Below are 19,047 nucleotides of genomic sequence, written 5' to 3'. Positions count from 1 at the left end.
GCTGCTGCCAGCAGGTAATGTCATGGAGGAAAAGGGACACTGATGTGCTGGCTGTGACACGATGCACAACCAGATGCTCAGATGAAAGTGTCTGTGTACAGCAGCCAAAGCCTAGGTCACCACGTCCAGAGGTGGGCAAGTCCTGCACAAGAGATGGACAAGTTCCGGGCAGCCATGACTCAGTACGAGACTGACAGGCAGCAAAACCCAACAAACACGAAAAAATGCGTTTCCTCTACCCTGCAGCCACATACCTGCTGCAGCAGAGAGGGTGTAGACAGACATAGGGTTAGTGATGGGTGAAATCTGAAGAGGCTCAGGGCGTGGAAACTTTCTTTAGGTAATCACCAGATACAGCCCCATCTTCTGAGAAAGTGGATCAAAATCACACTTTCATCAGACTCCAGATAATGAGCCTTACATGTCCAATCTCCGGAAACAAACAGCTCGAAATTCAAGGCAGCAGTAAAAACTTATTTGGCATTCATTGTCAGAGGAAAATTGAAGTTTGCTCAAATTTTGTCAAAGCACTTAATTAAAGTACTTCAGGGCCTCAGACCTTTTGCAGGCTGCAAAGCAAGCAAAGCCAGCACAGGCCACGGCACTTCGACTTTGTCACATTGACTGCCACCTGCACACTTCTGCAGGCTGCACCCTCCGCCTCGCAGACCGCTCCATTTCTTCTTTGCCCTATTGCGTTTCTGTGCAGACAGCGCAGACAGCAGCTTCCAGCTCTGCTGCCCGGCAGAAGCGGATTGTATGCAGGCTTCCCCTCGCAGCGCCTCCACAGAGGTGACCCCTGTAGCCCCATCCTGGCTCCCACCGCTGCCTCCCCAGAGCCGTGCCAGCAGGACCAGGCTGCGCCCGTCACCTCCTGTCGCCTTTCCCCACCAGCACCTTCTGGACACAAATAAACCGCTGGTGTTTCCTCTTCCTGCACCAGGGCCATGCCTGCTCTGGCTGCCTCCCGCTTGGGGATTCGCAGCATCCCCAGCCCCTGCTGTACACGTGAGCTCCTGACTCCGCGCTGCTGCCCCAGCTGACCCTGCATGTCCCTGGGTGCCACCATGTCATGTCCCGGTGCATGTCTTCGCCCCAGTGGGAGGGGGCACCTGCCAGCCACCTCCTCCTGCCCCTGCTGCTGCTGGGGGGGCTTGAGCCAGGTCCCACCCCTTGGGTGGAAAATCCCCAAACCAGGCTCCCATGAGGCTCCTTCCAAGCCCTGCATAGCGGATCACAGATGGGCCCTAGGGTCCCACGGCTGCAGCAGGAGCAGGGAGCAAGGGGCTTTGCTGCCAGCCCTGGCCCCTCAGCATCCCAGTGCCCACAGGGGTGAAAGGAGAAGGATGACCCCACGCTGTTTCAGGATGTCCACTGTGAAGGTGCTCATGGCAAAGGTGAAATTTCACCTCCTGGCTTCACCTCTCCACTCGCTCTTCCATTACTGTCCCTCCCGTGTTTGCAGCCCCTGTGTGTTCATACCGCTCTTGCAACAGATGATGAAACTTGGCGTTTTTTTCTCCTCTTTAAGGTATGTGCCTCTCTTTCCCAAAAGGAAAAGAAGAGGAGCAAGAAGGAAAAGAAACCCCTATATTTGCTGCAGACTGTGACTGGCTTGTGTAATAATGCTGCCTTTCTCTCCTTGTTTTAGGGAGTGCTGCCGATTTTTTGGAGACAATGGCTTGACTTTGAAGGTGTTTTTTACCAAGGCAGCACCCTTTGGTGTTCTTTGGACACTCACAAACTACCTTTACTTACATGCAATAAAGAAAATAAACACTACGGATGTCTCCGTGTTGTTCTGCTGCAACAAAGCTTTTGTGTTCTTGCTTTCATGGATCGTTCTGAGGGACAGGTTCATGGGAGTGAGGGTAAGTGACTCCTTATCTCTGTCTTCCTTCTTCCCCCTCGCCCTTCTGCCTTTCCTTTTCTCATTCCCTCCTGCCGGCCGAGTCGAGCAGCACCCATCAGAGATGGCCGAGCGGGCACAGAAATCCTTGCGGAGCAGGGACGCATCCTTCTCTGCAGCCTCCAGGCGCCCATGAGCTCACGGAGCCCCAGCCTGGTGCCTTTGCACATCTTCCTTCAGAAAAGAGGTAACTTGCTCCAGAGTGCGGCACGAAGGAGAGCTGCTATCTCCATGTTGCTGTGGGTGTGCGCCAGCCTTTGCCAGCCCCTTCCGAGTGACTATTGCCAGGCTGTGGCACCAGACCTAGTTGTTTCTAACCGCCCATTGCTGCAAGCCCCAGCTGCACGCAATGCATTTCTGGTCCCAACCTGTGAATTCAGTGGTGCCCTTACCCTTCTATGCGTGACAGCGGGCTCGCAGGGTGGCATGGTTTTCCTTTGCACTCATGTCAGTCAGCAGCAGCTGCGGAGAGGAAAGGAGAGCCGAGCTGCCCTCGCCCGCCCTCAGATAACGCGTGTGACACTGGCAGAGGATCAGTGTAGTGCTGGTGCACAGGGACCTGCAGCTGCCGGCAGCTGTAGACACGGGGCCAGGTAGTACAGCAGGCAGCGGGGCAGCGGGCCTGCTCCCCGAGGGCTGCGCTCCCAGCGGCACCCCAAACATTTGCTTACACCCTTAGTCCTTCACCCCATGTGAATGCCTGCTCTGCAGCAGCGGCAGAGCCATGGGGGGGGGGGGGGGGGTTGGAAAACCCCGCAGCTCCCTGCTGACCCTGCTGCCATTATGGCAGCCCTCAGCACACAGTGTCCTTTGGCAGCAGAGCTGGGCAGGTGGGTAACCCACCATGCTGGGTCCTGCCAGAGCCAGCAGTAACTGCAAAGAGAAGGTGCCAGTGGGTCCCTCCTGCCTCACTGCACCAGCAGGCGCTTACTAATATTAACAGCAATAACGGTACTAATACCTATTTCCTGCCCACCATTGGAGGAGCTCTGCTCCCCCACCAGGGCAATGCTGTCACCGCTCAGAAGAGGTTGTAAGCCCCCTCTGTGTGGAGCAACCGGGAGTTAACTTTTCAGGAAGCATTCCTCTGTCCGGAGAGCTTGGCAGGAGACCTTGGCCAGCCTTGCAGTGGTGGCAGCCAAGAGGCTGCTCTGGGAATCGTTGCAAAATGTACCTGCCAAAAGCCCGGCCTGGCCAGCTGGTGTCTGTGCTTGCCCACCCACCTGCCCAGGTAGCCGTACCCTGAAAACAAATTAACTGGGGGTTTTGTGTACAGGAACAAGGGTATCCTGCAATGATCCTGGAGCAGGGGAGTGTTGCTGGTATCCTAGCTGACTGTGCCTGCCATTTTCGTAAAAGCAAAAAAGCGTATTTTTGTCATCTTGAGCCATCTTGTGGTGCTGTCAGCTGCAGTGCTGGTGGGGCGCCAGCAGAGGAGGTGTGCAGAGGGCTGGGCGCTGCTCTGCCAGGCTTGCTCCTTGGTCCGCAGGTGCTGGGTACCGCGGTGGTCTGCGGGGAAAGAGGTTGACTCGTGTGTAGGGATGCCCAGACAGGCACACACATGCTGGAGCGAAGACGCTTCTCTTGCTCTCCCGGGTGCGTGGCCATGCATGAAGGGCCGGGGTGGTCGGGGCCTCTCCAGCAGCTTCCCAGCCAGGCTAGGGCTTATGCCGTGGCAGGTGACATGTGCTGGGGGACAAATCCTGCTCTGCATAACCCCCTTCCCAAAGGGGCAGAAGGAGTGGAGGGAGCAGGGAAGCAGACCCGAGTGGTGGTCTCAGCCATGTCCAGCTGTCCTTCGTTTCTTATCAGCACAGCCTTGGAAAAGCAGCAATGAAGCAGAGACCCAGAGCAGGGGCCAGGGCGGTGGGGGCCGTGGGATGCTCCTGCCACACATCCCAGCCCTCACTGTGGCACCTGGCACTGGTGAGGGGCAGTGGGTAGCGGGGGGGGCTTCCTGAGAAGCCGCCTCCATGCCCAAAGGGGACCATGGCCTTCTCCCACCCCAGTGATGGGCCAGCAAGGTGCCTGGGCACAGGAGGAAGGGGCTCGCAGGAGGACTGGGCTACTTGATCTTGAGCAGATGTGGCATTCTGACTGGTGACAAAATGTGAGTGAGGAGACACTTGTCACTAGAGACCAGCAGGGCAGGAGGCAGTACAGCAGTTCTGCTGCCCAGCTTCATTTGCCACCGTGGCAGCGCTGGGGATGTGTCTGTCTACAGAAGGCTGTTGTGTGGAGTTCCCTGGTGAGATGCATTTTCTTCCCACTTATCTCCCTTTTCTGTACAGCCCATGTGAAAAGCAGCAGACACGGAGGGAGGTGCTGCTGGCATGCTGGGGCATAGCCTCGGGATGAACCCTAAAACAAAGCTTTCTTCCTCGGACTGGCAGCCAGGAGGAAGAAACAGCTGCTGGGGCTTCTCTGGGAGTGACCTAGGGACTGGCAGCCAGCACACAGCCCAACCCCAAAGCTCGCAGTCCCTCACAGTCACGCTACTCAGAGCTGCGGACCCTTTTAGAAGCACCCTTTGAGGGGGTATGTGGCAGATGAGGCTGAGGGGGGAGGGTGCCTTGCCCTGTGGTGAGCAGGAGCCCTCCCACGCTCCCGCTCCATCCCCCCAGCAGCGCAGCAGGATGGATAGTGCCTCAGCAAAGCGCTGACCGCACACATTTGGGTGTCCCTGTTCACACCCACTGGAGGAGAGGCCAGGTGAAAAAGACAGCAGCTCAGTGGGGTTTAAGCAAGTACAGGAATCCTACTTGGCCTTCAGAAGTGCAACTACTGGCTCTATAAGCACTTAAATCACAATTTGGCTGGAATTTAAATGTAAGAGCAAGCTACAAAATCCCATCCTCACCACTCAGGCACCTATAAGTGCCTGCATCTCCTGGAAGGAAGTTGCACTTGTCCTCCTTTTCCTTCACTGTGCCCAGAGCAGCGGTCCAACTGGACTGCAAGATGTCATATTGCTTTCAGAGAAGACACGCATGTAATGAAGCTGTGAGTCCCTGAAGTGGTGCCTCTGCAAGTCCTGCGGTGCTGATACATGTGCAAGTAACCGCAGGCGGGTAGCCGTGGTGTAGTGCAGTGCAAGCAGCCTGTCACTGCCACTAACAACGTGCTTGACAGACAGGCTGAAAGGTTTCCAGAGAAAGCATATGTGACGCACCTGGCGTGTCAACAGGTGAGGCCAAGACTCATCTGACACTCGTGACATGCCTGATAGAAAAGGCAAGAACTTCTGCCCCAGCAAACCTGTTTGCAGACTTCATTTATTTGCTTTGATCTTTGACTTCAGTGTTTCCCTCTGTGCTGCAGTAAATAAAACAGCTCAGGATTCAAGAGAACCATTGCTTGCAAGTACCTCCTGTGTACCTAACGTATAGGCAAGAACACCTGCCAGTGGGACTTGGAAATAAATATACTATCAGATTCCAAATCGTAGTCTACCTTTCCAACCAGGCAGAGACCCAGCCTCCAGGGAGGTGCTCTGGAGTCAGCCAGCCCCTGACATTTAAAGCAAAACTGGATGCTTTTTATTCTGCAGTTCCTTAATGCGCCCTCCAAGTTTCCACTGCAATGCAGCGGGGGCTCAGGCAGGCTCCCTTCGCCGATATGAACGGTGGTACCAGCCATTTGTCCCTGCCTGACTTGTGGCTGTGGTCTCCCCATGGTTCTCCAGTGAAGGCTGGACAAGCCCCACACATCTCGGATGGGAGATGGCTACACCTGGAGCAGATGCTACAGGAAACGCTGCATCTTTCACGCTTTGTCACCTGGGCTGTGGCACATGTGATGTTGAAGGGCTGGAGCTTCCATCTTTCAGATAAGCTGGAGCCATGTATCTTGCAGCCCTACAAAGAGCCACACTGAGTCAGAGCCAAGGTGTGGCTGCCCAGGAGCCTGGTTCCAGCAGCTGCCTGTAGTGGACACCTTAAAAATCTGTGTAAACAGCCCCAGCATGTCTGGTGGTGAATGGGAAAGGTGAGGGGAGGCCATTGCTCTTGGATGTGCAGGCAGCCACAGCCTGTGGATGGGGCTTAAAACCCCAGTCTGGCCCTGGAAGAGGGGGTGGTTGGCTGGCACTGACCCAGCGATGGGTCAAAATAAGCTCATTTATCCCAGTCATCTTAGAAGCATCACCATGACCATGCAGCCAAAAGGGATGTGGTTTAAGCAGGGCATCCCTCACACCACTGCAGAGCCAGGAAGCATGGGGCATGCAGGAAGCCCTTTTCATCCCCAGAATTACCACCTGGGGAGGCTTGAGGCACCAGGCAGGACAGTCCCAGAGAAAGCCAGGGGTTTCTTGCTGCCCCTGCTGAATCAGGGGCAGCCTGTCCCTTTCCTTTGTGAATGCTACCTCCCTTTGGACGACTCCCCCCAGGCACTGTTGTGGGCCTGGCTGGCCAGCTGAGCCTCCTTCTACTCTATGAAATGACACATCTGAACTGGAAAGAAGTTGCATGAGTTTTATTTCCCTGTTTATTTCAAAAGCCCTTTTCCTCAGGAGTCAAAGCCTTTCCTGCAAGCACCGGGGAATTATTACTTGTGTATTATTGTCACGCACAGGCTGCAGGGACTTGCTGATGGGGACACTCGGTGGCAGAGATGAAATCCCCCCTTCAGCTCAGTCTGAGGCACCAGGCCCTGTGGTCTGGCCTGCCTCACACCTCCCCGAGGCAGCTGCTCCTTCACAGCTCTGCCTGCAGCTTCTTTGCAGCCAGGGAAGCCACGAGGGGAGGCAGCATCAGCTCCACGGGGACCGGCCTGGGCTTGCTGCTCATTTTCTACACAAGGAGGGGAGCAGACGATGCAGAGGTACTGCCCTCTCACTTAAAGCTGCTCTCCTGTTTTCCATGTTGGGTGTTGTCAGTAACATTTTCTTTCTTTCTTTCTTTGTCTCCAACCAGATCGTGGCTGCTATATTTGCGATTGCAGGGATAGTTATGATGACGTACGCTGATGGGTTTCACAGCCACTCCGTCATTGGGATAGCCCTGGTGGTGGGCTCTGCCTCGATGTCTGCTCTCTACAAGGTAAGTACACCTGGGTCTTCCCAGCCAGAAAGATGTCAATCACCCCCATCACTCACTTCAACTGCTCCTGTCTTACTTGCAAACCTTCATGCACTTCACTGCCAAGTGCCCTTCTTTGAGGGACTCTGCCCTAAAAACACTGACTCTGCAACACTGCATTCAGGTATTCACTTGCTCTGGTCTCTGCCCTCACTTAGGATAAAATTGCCTATTTCCTGGGAAGTCTTCTCCAGTGCCCACAGGAGGACTCACCAATCCCCACCTTCTTGAAAAATGAGGCTGCTTTTCCATAGGTGCTGGATTTAATTACTCACTCTGGAAGCGCCCTGCAGAGATTTAGCTTCTTTTTCAAGTCGCTGTGTTACCTCCCCTTCCTTGCCAGTCCTCCCTCAGTAGCATACATTGGGCTTGAAGTATTGCTTATCATGGAACTAATCACATGCTTAAAATCCAAAGCACATGGCTATGAATCAGGGTTTCAGCCTGAGCAGCTGGGCACGCTGCGCTGCATGTAAGATGACACGCAGCCTTCTGTGCTGGGCAGAGAGCCGTTTCACTTCCCCTGAAACACGTGTGTGCGTTTGCCTCTGTGCTGCTCGTGCCATGCAGTCACAGTCCACAGAGAGCGATAAGCACTTGTAGGGTACAGTTCACCCACCCTGGCTCATATGTGCGCAGTGGGATGAGGTGTAGACATCTTCATCTGGTCCAATGAATTGTACCGCACCAGTCTGTTGTGTTTTAACCCCAGCTGGTGACCAAGCCCCACGCAGCCACTCGTGCGCTCTCCCCCCTGCTGGGACAGGGGAGAGAATCAGAAGAGTAAAAGTGAGAAAACTCATGGGTTGATATAAAGACAGTTTAACAGGTAAAGCAAAAGCTGCGCGCGCAAGCAAAGCAAACCAAGGAATTCATCCACTCCTTCCCGTGGGCAGGCAGGTGCTCAGCCAGCTCAGCCCAAGGAAAGCAGGGCTCCATCACGGGTGATGGTTACTTGGGAAGACAAACACCATCACTCCAAACGTCCCCCCCCTTCCTTCTTCTTCCCCCAGCTTTCGATGCTGAGCATGGTGCCGTATGGTGTGGGACATCCCTGGGGTCAGCAGGGGTCAGCTGTCCCAGCTGTGTCCCCTCCCAACCCCTTGTGCCCCCCAGCCGCTTGCTGGTGGGGTGGGGGGAGAGGCAGGAAAGGCCTTGGCTCTGTGTAAGCCCTGCTCAGCAGTAACTAAATCATCCTTGGGTTATCAACACTGTTTCCAGCACAAATCCAAAACAGCCACATATGAGCTACTGTGAAGAAAATTAACTCTGTCCCAGCCAAACCAGCACACAGTCCTCCAACACAAACGGGCCAGGCAAGCCCTGCAGCCTTAACTCAAGCAATCCAGAGAGACTTGCCAAACTGAGAAGCATCTGTCAGTGTCCTTCAGCGCTGCGCTGCAATGCTTTCTGCTCACTTTTTCAGATCAGCCTATGCCTTACATAAGGGAGGTCATGAAGTTTCATACAGCTCTTTTCTCTAAGAGAGCATTTCCTTGCAAGATCAGAGACGTGGCCCTCCAAACCCAAGGAAACGCTATGGCTCTGGAGTCATCTGCAGGCAGGGAGGGTTATTAAAGCCCAGCTCTGCCCCCTCTCCCATGGCACCTCCACTCCTTGGGGGGGTCAGAGGGTCTCAGGGCGGCTCCACCAGAGCCCATGCATAGAGAGTTGATGGTGTCAGTGCCAGCAGGGTGTTAGTCTGCAGTGCGCCCCACATGTGAGGACAGATGGAGCTCTGCAGCTTGATCTGCAATGAATGCCACGCTGCTGCCACCGCTGCCACTCTGCTCTTGCTTTCCGCAGTCTGGCTCAGTTTCCATGAGCTGCGTGTGCCGAAGGGGCAGGCAGATCTGCAGGCAGACAAGCCGTGCCACATGCAGCAGAGCCAGCTGCCCTCCTCCCCCAGACATGGACGCTTCAGTCTGCCTGTGCCGGCTACCCACCCTGCCAGGGGTGTCCTCAGGTGGCAAATGAGGAATAAGTGGCTTTTGGGACATTTTGCTCCATTATGCAGAGCGGTGACACAGCTGCACTGGCCAGTGGTGGCTGCGTGGTGGTGGGAGCGGGCAGCAGCCCCACGAGCATGGCAGCCCTGCAGACTAGCCTGCGGGGCTCTAGTGACACAAAGGGAAGAGGCAACTGACCCTAGCGAGGCCGCCTGCTGTCCCAGCACAAACCAGTAAGTCAAAGTCCATCGGCTCTCCTGGTTTGCAGCCTGTGGCAGGGGAAAGCTGTACCCAGAGCTCATGGGATCCACCAGATCCACTGCAGTTCTGTGGTGGAAAACTGATGCAGACCCCAGCCCGGTCTATGGGAGCTCCCTGGGTTGGCCGCTCGCACCCCTCGTTTCCTCTCGCTCTATCCCTTCTCCCACTAACAAACCAAGCTTCTAAATCCCTTCTTGTGGTCTCGGTAGCTGCGCTGCAGCTGTGCTGTGGTGGCAGGGCTGCTGCTGCTGCGCTGTCTGCCTGCTGGGGACAAAGGTGCCTTCGGGTTGGCACCCCGGGGAGGTGCACAGACACCGCTGTCCTCGCTGCCTGAGTCTGCGGGGCAGCAAGCTGCTCCCTCCTTCAGAGAAAATGGATGTGCCACGCTTTGGTGTAAAACCTCATTCATCTCCCTAAAATATACACAGAAGTGAGCGTCCAGCAGAGGAAGGGAGCTGGTCCCTGTGCGCAGCTGCTGAAGCTGAACCCCAAGACCCCAAGAAGAGAACCCCATTCTTAAGGGGAAGTTTTTTTTCTTTTTTTAAGTGTCTGTAATTTCCCTTCTTGCTGCTTCCCACTGACCAAATCTAAGTTTTAAAACCCCACCAGGGAGGTTGAGTCAGGAATGTCAGAGGGAGCCTCAGCTCCCACAGAGGGTCGTTTCTCGGCCACGGAGTGCCCCATTTCAGCAGCCTTCCTCGATCAATGTCTAGGAGGAGGAATAAATTCACACCACAATAAAAACAACCCTTCCAGGTAGACGGCCCAGTCAAAGCAAAGGGAATGGGGATGGGAGGGAACAGGAGCTGCCCCCTCCTCTCTGGCAGAGAGGGGCCTGGAACAGTGATGTCTCATGCAGGGAGATTTCAACACGTTGCTTCCTCTCCCCTCTGCCCTGCTCAACCAAGTCTTCTGTTCTTAATGTCAAATTTTCATGAGATTTTCCCAAAGGGAGCATGCACAAAACAGACCGAAGGGTCTAGCCTAAGGTGCGCCACCTTTCCTTTTGGGATGTGCATGGCCAAAGGTGCTGAATCCTCTTCCCTCGTGGGCTCATTTGGCAGCTGCCCCTGCCTGTGCATTGGGGTGAGGGGTGCCAGGAGGGAGAAGGCTGAGGCACACGAGCTGCTTCTCACAGCTTCACAAGCAGCCGCCGCAGGTGTCCGGCAAGCGTCACCGCACAGGCGCTGACTGACACCGCTCGGCACCCAGCCCCTCGGCCCTCAGCACTGGCCGGCAGGCCGGGACACTGGGAGCCACTGGAGCCAGGACACCAGCGCTCCAGAGGAGGGGTGCAAGAGACTTAAACCCATGTGTCTTCCTCTTGTAGGTTTTATTCAAACTTCTTTTGGGCAGTGCTAAATTTGGAGAAGCTGCCTTATTCCTGTCTATGTTAGCTGTCTTCAACGTCCTCTTCGTTACCTGTATTCCTGTCATCCTTTACTTTACCCAAGTGGAGTGCTGGAACTCTTTCGACATCGTTCCTTGGGGAAACCTCTGCGGATTTTCAATTCTCTTATTGAGTGAGTAGATGGGGGGCTCTCGCACTGCTTGGGGAGGAGGAGAGTGCCAGAAACTGGTCGCTGGGGGGAGCCGTAGACTTCTGACATACTGGAGCTGTTCTCCCTTCTTCTCAACCTAATTATTAGCTTGAGAAGTCAGGCAGAGGGCCCATTCCTAGGTGGAAACGTAGACCCTGCTTCTGCTGTTATAACTAAGACAAAAGATTGTGCCCATTATTAGAGGCTGCTGTGGGACTAAAGTGTAAAGCTTGTCCTAACTCTTGCTCACGTCCTCTGCTTCAGAGAGATAAGCGACGCTTGCCTGGCTGTGATGGAAAGCAGCCCAGCTGGCAGGGCATTACCTTGGGCTCATCAGCATCCCTCGAGCAAGTGGGTTAGGCCAGGCCAGTCAAGGCCAGTCTCCGGTGCCTCTGCTGACTGCAGTAATAGCTAATTGCTATTCCTAAAGAGCAGGAAACTTTTCAAAATGTAGCGTTGCATGGTGCCAATGGGAATTTGGTAGGTGGCACTCCTCTCGTCTACTGCCACTGCTGTGCCACCAAGGGACCCCAGCTTGGGAGGGGTGCCAAATCTAAGCTTTAATGATTCATGATCATCAGAAATGTGATGCTGTTCCTCATTACACCAGATGTGTTGACTGCGCTGCCACAGTTGTTCCCTAAGCTAGATGATGGCATCACATACCCTAAAATGTTCCTTTCATTTCTACTGGAAATAGCCCTTCGCTCTCCCTATCTTGAGTCCCAGCTCCTTTTACCCTGAACAGTCACAATGCTTGACTCTAGAAGTACCTCCACTTCACTTATCGGTGGACTCAATGGAAGGTGTCTGTAAGCAAGTACTGCGGAACTTGGCAAGCGATCGCTGGGCTGTGCAACGTACAGATAGTACTAGAAGACAGTCAGAGCCCCAGCTGCTGACAGGTTCAGTGTTGGCAAGGCCCTCCTGACTTTGCTAAAGCTAATCACCATAAAGCAAAGGTGAATTTGGTCCAAAGCAATTATTAATTTGTCACAAGATGCTCCATGAACAGTGTATGGTAGTACAGTGGAGTGATATTATAATCACTCAGTTGTAATGATATTATAATGATATTCCAGCAAGTTCCTGGCTGGAAGAGGGTTAGATTTACAGCATCTTCCACCTGCAGCTGGAGGCAGCTTTTCTACAGAGAAAGCGTGCAGCCAGGAGCCGCTGTTTGGCTGAAATCTCCCAGATGGAAAGTGTTCAGTCTTTCAGCAGGGCAAAGTGACTTGCTACAGAGAGTGGGCATCGCTGCACATTACACTGCGAGGCAGGGTGTACCCCCCTGATCCTGCCACTGGACTCCTGTGGGATATACAGGCCTCCAGAAACAGCAATGTCTCAGGCAGACAGACATGCAGCGGACAGATATCTGTCCACAGGTATCTTCCAGGAATAACAACAGAAGTTAATATGCCTTGTATTTGAACGACATACAGAGGGAATAAAAAAGCATAAATGTTTCAAGTGACATTCCCTCTGCCTAGTTTCACTATAGTAAAAGGTGTTTTTCTTTCCTTCTTCAGCATTCAATATTCTACTAAATTTCGGGATTGCTATCACGTACCCCACCTTGATTTCTCTTGGAATTGTCCTGAGTGTCCCAGTGAATGCGGGTAAGAATTTCTGCCTTTTGCTTCTTAATGAATTCATTAAATCTGTGACCTTTCAAATACACAACAGGGATAAGAACAAATGGCTTTATTAAACCTGCTTTGCATCTTCTCCTAAAGACTTAGGAGATGACACTGATTAAAAATGTATACTTTATGTGTCAAATATGTATTGTATAACATTACATAAATATTCACAATCTCTAGAATTGCTTTTTAAGTTAGTGTCCAAAGATGCCTGCGTACTGAAAAACAGTAGATTTGAAGTCATATGTCTCTGGGCTGGGATGAAAACTCATGCATGAAGGAGAAATCAATTCTCAATGATTTCTTCAAGGCAAGCTTAGCACTAAATAGAAAGAAAATTGCTACATTTTAGAGCAAATAATGTCCTAGTAATTCTGCTTGCCTTGGTAAATAACATTGCAGGTGTTTATCAAGAGCACTGGACAATTCAATTTTGGGTACGGCCTGGTACATTTCACTGACAGTTTTCTGCAATTTAGCGAAAGCCAAGGGACTGCAGAGCCCGAGAGGGCTGGGCAGGGGAGTGCAGAGGCAACCCTGGCCCAACCCAGCGCCTGCTCTCCCAAACCAGGCTCCTAAAACCCAGCTTTGTGCTGAGCTGGTGCCACGGTGAGGCGGCAGCTCCCAGCTTCGTGCTGACTACAGGCACGCAGAGCTGGGCGCCGCTGGCTGCCCCAGCAGACTTTCATACCAAACAGTGTGATCCCCACTAGTGTGTGTGCACGGCTCGGGGGTGCAGGGTTTGTTATCCAGCGGGGCAGTCAGGCTGAGAAGAAAAATTTGCACAAAGGAGCTGCGTGTCAGGGAAGGGAAGTGCCGCTTTCTCTGCATACCCGGATCTCAGTGGGAATTTCTGCGCTGTGGGTGAGCAAGGGACAAGATGCTGCTGCAGACAAGTGCAGCTCCAGGCAAAGTCCCCTTTTGCACCCTGAGCCCCCAGGCTCTGCCTGCTCTGACGGGGCTGTACCCTGCTGTGTGCTAAGCCAGCAGGAAGGGTAGTCTCCCTGCCACCATCGGCTCCATGGTCACATCCCTCTGCCCCAGCCAGCCTTCAGAGCCGGGGTGGCGAGGGGGAGGGAAGGGGGTACTGCCCTGATGCTCTGCCCACGTAATAACATCCATTCAATGTCCCACACAGTTGTTGATCACTACACGAGTGAAATTGTCTTCAACAGTGTCCGAGTAATTGCCATCATCATTATCGGCCTGGGCTTCCTCCTGTTGCTCTTGCCAGAGGAATGGGACGTCTGGGTAATAAAGCTCCTCACGCGTCTCAAAGTCCGGAAGAAGGAAGAGATCCCCGAAGGGAATGGAGACATCGCTTCAGGACTGCCTAACAAAAGCCGGAGAACTCGCCCCTCCATGTCATCCTTTGCTCATTAAATGCTCTTTTTACCAAAACTTTGTGGTTAACCTTATATATGATGATGCAAAGGTCTTTTCTTGGGAAGAAGCACACCTGTCCAACACGGTGTACATACCTGTACAGTTTTTATATGATCACCATCTAAGGCATCAAGTCTTGGCATGTCCAGTTTGCTTGTACTTTTTTCACATCAGACCTTTCACTTAAGTAGTACACTGAAAAAAAAAACCTGCAAACCAAGAACCTCTCTTCTCTTTTTAAATGAATGTAATATATAGTCAAAATATATTTGCATAGGTTATTTTAAAGAATGATTTTCATGAAAAGCAGGGCAGACATTTTGAACATTAGGTACCGACTGATGCATTGCACACTGTGATTTAAAAGAAACAAATGCTATGCTACATCACACGTTTATTTTTGACCAGAGCTGTACTCTGAAAGTTTTCAAGGAACCAAAAGGGAGTCTTTTAGGGGATGGGAAGATGGGGGGAAGAGTGGAAGGAAGGAGGTTTGGAAATCATTCTATGTAGATGAGCGCATGTTGCGCTGCAACCAAAAGTCAAGCGCTGCAAATGCTTGCACTAAAGCACTAGAGAGAAAGCAGTTTAGAGCCCAAATCTCCTTATTCTTCACATGACTGTAGTCCACGTTTAAAATCATGCAAGAGAAATCCAGTGCCTTCTACAGAACTCTTGTCTTTTTCCACACAGAACCAGGTCCTGCCGCGAGGCCCTGGCCATGGCAGGGCCCAGGCTTGCAGCTCCAGGGGACCCCAAATTCCCACCGACATCAGGACGTGCCCCCGATACGCGCCGTGGCTTCTGTGGGAATGCAGGGCCCGGGGGACGGCAAGCGTGCGTGCAGGAGACCTGGTGCTCTCCCCACTTGCACAGGTTTTCCCCTTGTGCGGAGCTGCGCTTAATTAACAGCAGTGTGAGGAAGGGGAAGTCTTGTTCATGTGTGGGACAACCCGACCGAAAATGATCAAAGGGGCTGGCAAGAGTGTGGTTGCTGATGTACAGTCTGAGAGCACGGACTAAGGGGGTGAATCGCCAGTTGCTTTTACTCCATAATTGTGAGTGTTAAGAGTTTAAAATGTAAGATATTTACATCAAATGTAACACTTTTTATGAAACTTGTAAGCACCAGGATGTTTACTTACGCGATTTTGGTTCGCCATTAAATTTCTATCTGTGATAGATCACATGCTATGTAAAAAAAGGAGGGGGGGAAGGTTATAGTTTACTATTTTTGAAGTTTACATTGTTGCATACAAAATGAAAAGTGTTCTTTTGAACTGCTGCCATAGCCTAAGGGTCCCTGCTGCCACAGCCTAAGGGTCCCTGCTGCCACTAAGGCCCTCTTGTCTCAGGCAGGGGTGGCATCCGCATCAAAACATTTTAGCAAATCAGATTCCATTACCTGTTTGGCAAAGCTAAATAATAAAAGATTTTAAATTCAGCCTCTGTCAGTGCTGTTTCCTTCTCTGGACTGTACCTTTATTCCAGTTTTACTGTGGGTAATATTTGGCCAAAGCAGTCAGAAGGGAGCGACAAGATCATCAAAGCAACCAAGGCTGCAACTGATGCGTTGCTTGCCAGTCTCTCCTCAACACAAGGAGCTTTAGACCTCCTGGACAATCTGTCCAGAGGGTTGATGTTAGGCATCAGTCAGGAAACACATGCCCAGCAAGGAGTATACCGAAGGAAAAGCTGGCCTTCCTCTGAAACCGTCAGAGAGCAGGCATAAAAGCATATTGTAACGTGTTCAGGGTCTTTGGATGGGACATAAGTTTGTACATTAATAATTAGGCCCTAGCCCAGGCTGTAGGTTGTTCCCTACATATCTCTCATGGCCAAACAGACACTAAAGACTTGCTAACAGATTACACACACAAGCAAAACTCTGAGGCTGTGGGAAGCTGCTCACAACTACTGTCCCACTCAGGGTCACACACCTGAATTTTTAAATCTATTTCTTTGGGAAGCAGGGGAGTGTAAGGCACAGGACAGGAGCACGGGTACAACTCCAGTAACTGGTTTGAAGGGCACACACAGGGATTTGATCTCAAAGCTCCCAGCTTAGTTTACTCCATCTTTGGGCGTATCATTTGCCATCCTCAAAGTGCCCCACACCCCTCCCCCAGCCCCCTGTCTGAGCAAGGCCAGAGAAGAATGTACAAACAGTCCTTCCATTTCCCATCGTCCCAACCAGCAGCATCTTCTGTCAGCTCTGCGCTCCGTTCTACTCTCTGTTTGATGCAGTCTGGTAGGTAGCCAAAAGGCGCTAAATGCCACTTCAAAAACTGCAACTAATGTGTGTTTATTACTAAAACAGCATCAGATTTTTTTAACATTCAGTAGGGATCGTGGGAGAATTTATGCACCAGAATGGACAGCAGTATCAGTAAAACTCTCTGATTTACCAGATGCAACTGTCATTGCTTCTGTTGGCGCATCCTTCCTGAGAGCAAGCTAAACACACACAAGGGCTGGATTTCAAAGAGCACTTTATTACAATCTCTCCCCCGAGTGGGAGCTGAGCAAACCACATTTACCCATGTTAAGTAATTCTAAACTACACATAGACAAATCAATCAGATTAAGTGACCTATATTTCTCCAGGCAACACCTTGCCCTAAGGATAAACACCTGACTTGACGATGAGCAGCTGCTTAGCAAAACCTTCAGACAGTGAAGCCCATGGTGTGACTAGGAGGATGTCAGGAAAGCACCATGTCCACGTGGGTATGTATGTGCATCTGTAAGTGCCAGAGCTTCCCAGATCTGAAGCTGAGGAATGACACAAACTGGAGTCACTGGCTCCCACCAGAAGGACAAGGCAGAGAGCAAACCCTTCTGAGAGGCATTAGGTGTAACTGGGCCACCCTTCAGGTGAGGGAAAGATTGAACCCTCCTAATCCTGGACTCCTAAAGGACTCCCAGGGCAAATTCAGTGCCTTGGAGGTGAAAGCCGAGTCATGGCAGGCTCCCCTGCTTGTCCTCGTAGACCAAAGCACTGTGTGCAATATCTGCAGTACCCTGCGAGTCAGACCCTGTAGGGACCCCACACAGCTCTGCAGAGAGAGCAACATAATCCTGGCATCAGCACTTTTAGCCCATCCTTGGCCACTTCAAACCTCCTCCTGAGGCAGACCTGCAGGTCCCTGCAGCATCAGGCCTTGCTGTGGCATGTCTTTGAAGCTGGTCTCCTGCATCATCCCTGTGTGGCTCCTGCCCTCAGAGAGCACTGCCAGCCACCAGTGTGCACTCTTTTTCAAGGGCTGACCTGGATCCTCGGCTCTCTGTCCCAACTTAGCCCTCATAAGGTGTCTTGGTTCTCCCAGCAGAAGGGGAAACCAGTCATGATTCCAGTAGCTTTGTTAAAACAGCGAGTCAAAAAAAAAAAATCTCAGAAAAGTAAATAGCATCACCAGGCTCCATTGCAGCTACCAGCTTTCGCTGTCTCACAATACAGCAGTGAGGAATCTGAGGAAGGAACAGGAGTTCTCCCCCTCCCTTGCACGTCTTTGTCCTTGGCCTGTTTGTAGTTGTCTCCTGCTGCTGCCTTTATCGTAATGTTTTATTGCAGCTCTCCGCAGTCACTGCATGAGGCTTTCATCAGCACATGAGTCAGAGCTGGGCTTATTTTAAAAAGTTTCTCTAGTTCTTCTGTCTAGGATGGTTGTATTAATATCAGTAGTCTTCAGAAAATAGCTATGAAAAGAAGAAATCCAACCACAATGCTCAACAGATGAACAGAAGACACTGAAACCACCATGTAGCTTAGCTGTTTTGGGAGTTGAGGGTAGACTAGCAGGACCTGTAGATCACCAAGTTCTGGCGCTGAATTAATGTCTCCTGTAAGCTCAGGGACAAGCTCTCCAGAGTGCTCTGTAACCAAACTAGTGCAGTATTGAGTTGGCCAGGGCTAATACAGACAGTATCTTCAACCTCTAGGGAAGGTGACATCACCAGGTTGACACCATTTCTGGTCAAAAACATTTCTGCTGCTGTGCCTGCAGGCCTGCAAACCCACTGGAAAGTGAAGGTTTCCCTGTGCAGTGAATATAGAAGTCTGAATCGACCTGCATAGCTCTGGATCGCATTCCCAATAAACTCACAAATCTGCACAACAGAAACACGTGTGAAGCACCCCTCCTCTCCACTGAAAAGGATGTTATAGGCCTCCAGCACTTCAGAAGCCCTAGGAATAGCACCAGTCACCCAACAGGGCTACGTGGACTCAAAAAGCAGGCTGGGACTGGGGGTTTCTTCAAGGACTGGGGAAAGAACAGAAGCCAGAAACAATGCAGCTGGTGTGAAGCAGGAGCACAGGAGAGCTGCTGATGGGATCAGGACAGAAACACCTTTTGGGAAACACTTTCCAGGGGAAGATGCCCACCTGCCCCTTGCTACAACTCCAGTTTGAAGAAATGGGATCTGTGCACATGTTGCAAAGTCGTAAACTATAGGGAGTTTGGCTTTGTGTCCCTGATTTGTACTGCAGAAAGGACGGAGTCCTTCAAGGCCTCCAAACATAAGCTATTCCTTGGCAAAGGCCAAAGCTGAGAAGCTTCTTTCACAGTCCAGCCCTCATGCAAGCTGCCTTTGCAGAAACTGCCAGCAATAATAACCATAATAACCTGCACCCTACCTAAAGGTCTTGAAGATTAAAAAGGGAAATAAGAAAAAAAGGAGCTGAAAGATCTTGTGAAAGCAAAAAGGAAGTCAAACGGACAGATGCCCGTCTGCAGCCTAAAAATCTTCTTTCAAGAGGAAATCCCATTCCTAAGGGCAGGACCAGTAGCTCAAACTAGTGTTTCTGAAAATAATAAGCCTCATATTTCTCTCTTCTACCTGAAACTCTATTAAAGGGATCTTCATATACACACAAGATCATGCTAAAGAAGGCGTTGATCAGTATTCCTCCATGCACATTACAGATATGCTAGGAAGCAGCCAACCTACTTCTCAGTAATGAAGAGTGAAACTTGTAAGGATGGTTACAATTCTGGAAAAGGCTTAAACAAGGGAGGTGGTAGAGCTCACACCATTAGTGTATTCAAGAACCTGTTACATGCAATTTCTCTGCAATGATCTAGAGACATTTCTTTAATCCTGCTGCTGAACCAGATGATCTCTTCAGCAGAGAACTCAGAAGGGTTTTCCGGCTTTTCGTCTCCAGGTTTCCCCCCAGTACTAGATTCAGTCCACCCAACATCTCAAGACAGCCATCAGTGCATTGATTGGGAACAACAGCAACCAACCCGCAGAGCATCTTTCACTGAA

The 19,047-nt window shown here is 51.6% G+C and overlaps 1 protein-coding gene across 3 annotated transcripts in view; it reads left to right on the top strand.

Moving 5' to 3' along the window:
- Positions 1–15,217, top strand: part of SLC35F3 (solute carrier family 35 member F3) — a 200,211-nt gene extending 184,994 nt beyond the window's left edge. For 2 of the 3 annotated variants that reach the window (XM_075089474.1, XM_075089475.1), the window contains 5 exons: positions 1,652–1,871; positions 6,826–6,951; positions 10,531–10,723; positions 12,274–12,363; positions 13,526–15,217. In XM_075089474.1, coding sequence (XP_074945575.1) covers positions 1,652–1,871; positions 6,826–6,951; positions 10,531–10,723; positions 12,274–12,363; positions 13,526–13,770 — 874 coding nt within the window. In that variant the 3' untranslated portion in view covers positions 13,771–15,217. The remainder of the gene's footprint in view (positions 1–1,651; positions 1,872–6,825; positions 6,952–10,530; positions 10,724–12,273; positions 12,364–13,525) is intronic. The other variant, XM_075089476.1, reaches the window with a different exon arrangement.
- The last annotated feature ends 3,830 nt before the right edge of the window (positions 15,218–19,047 follow it).

This window comes from Phalacrocorax aristotelis, chromosome 3 (assembly GCF_949628215.1).
Source record: "Phalacrocorax aristotelis chromosome 3, bGulAri2.1, whole genome shotgun sequence".
NCBI lineage: Eukaryota > Metazoa > Chordata > Aves > Suliformes > Phalacrocoracidae > Phalacrocorax > Phalacrocorax aristotelis.
Note: the sequence above shows the minus strand (reverse complement) of the source record. Positions and strands in the feature narration are given on the sequence as shown.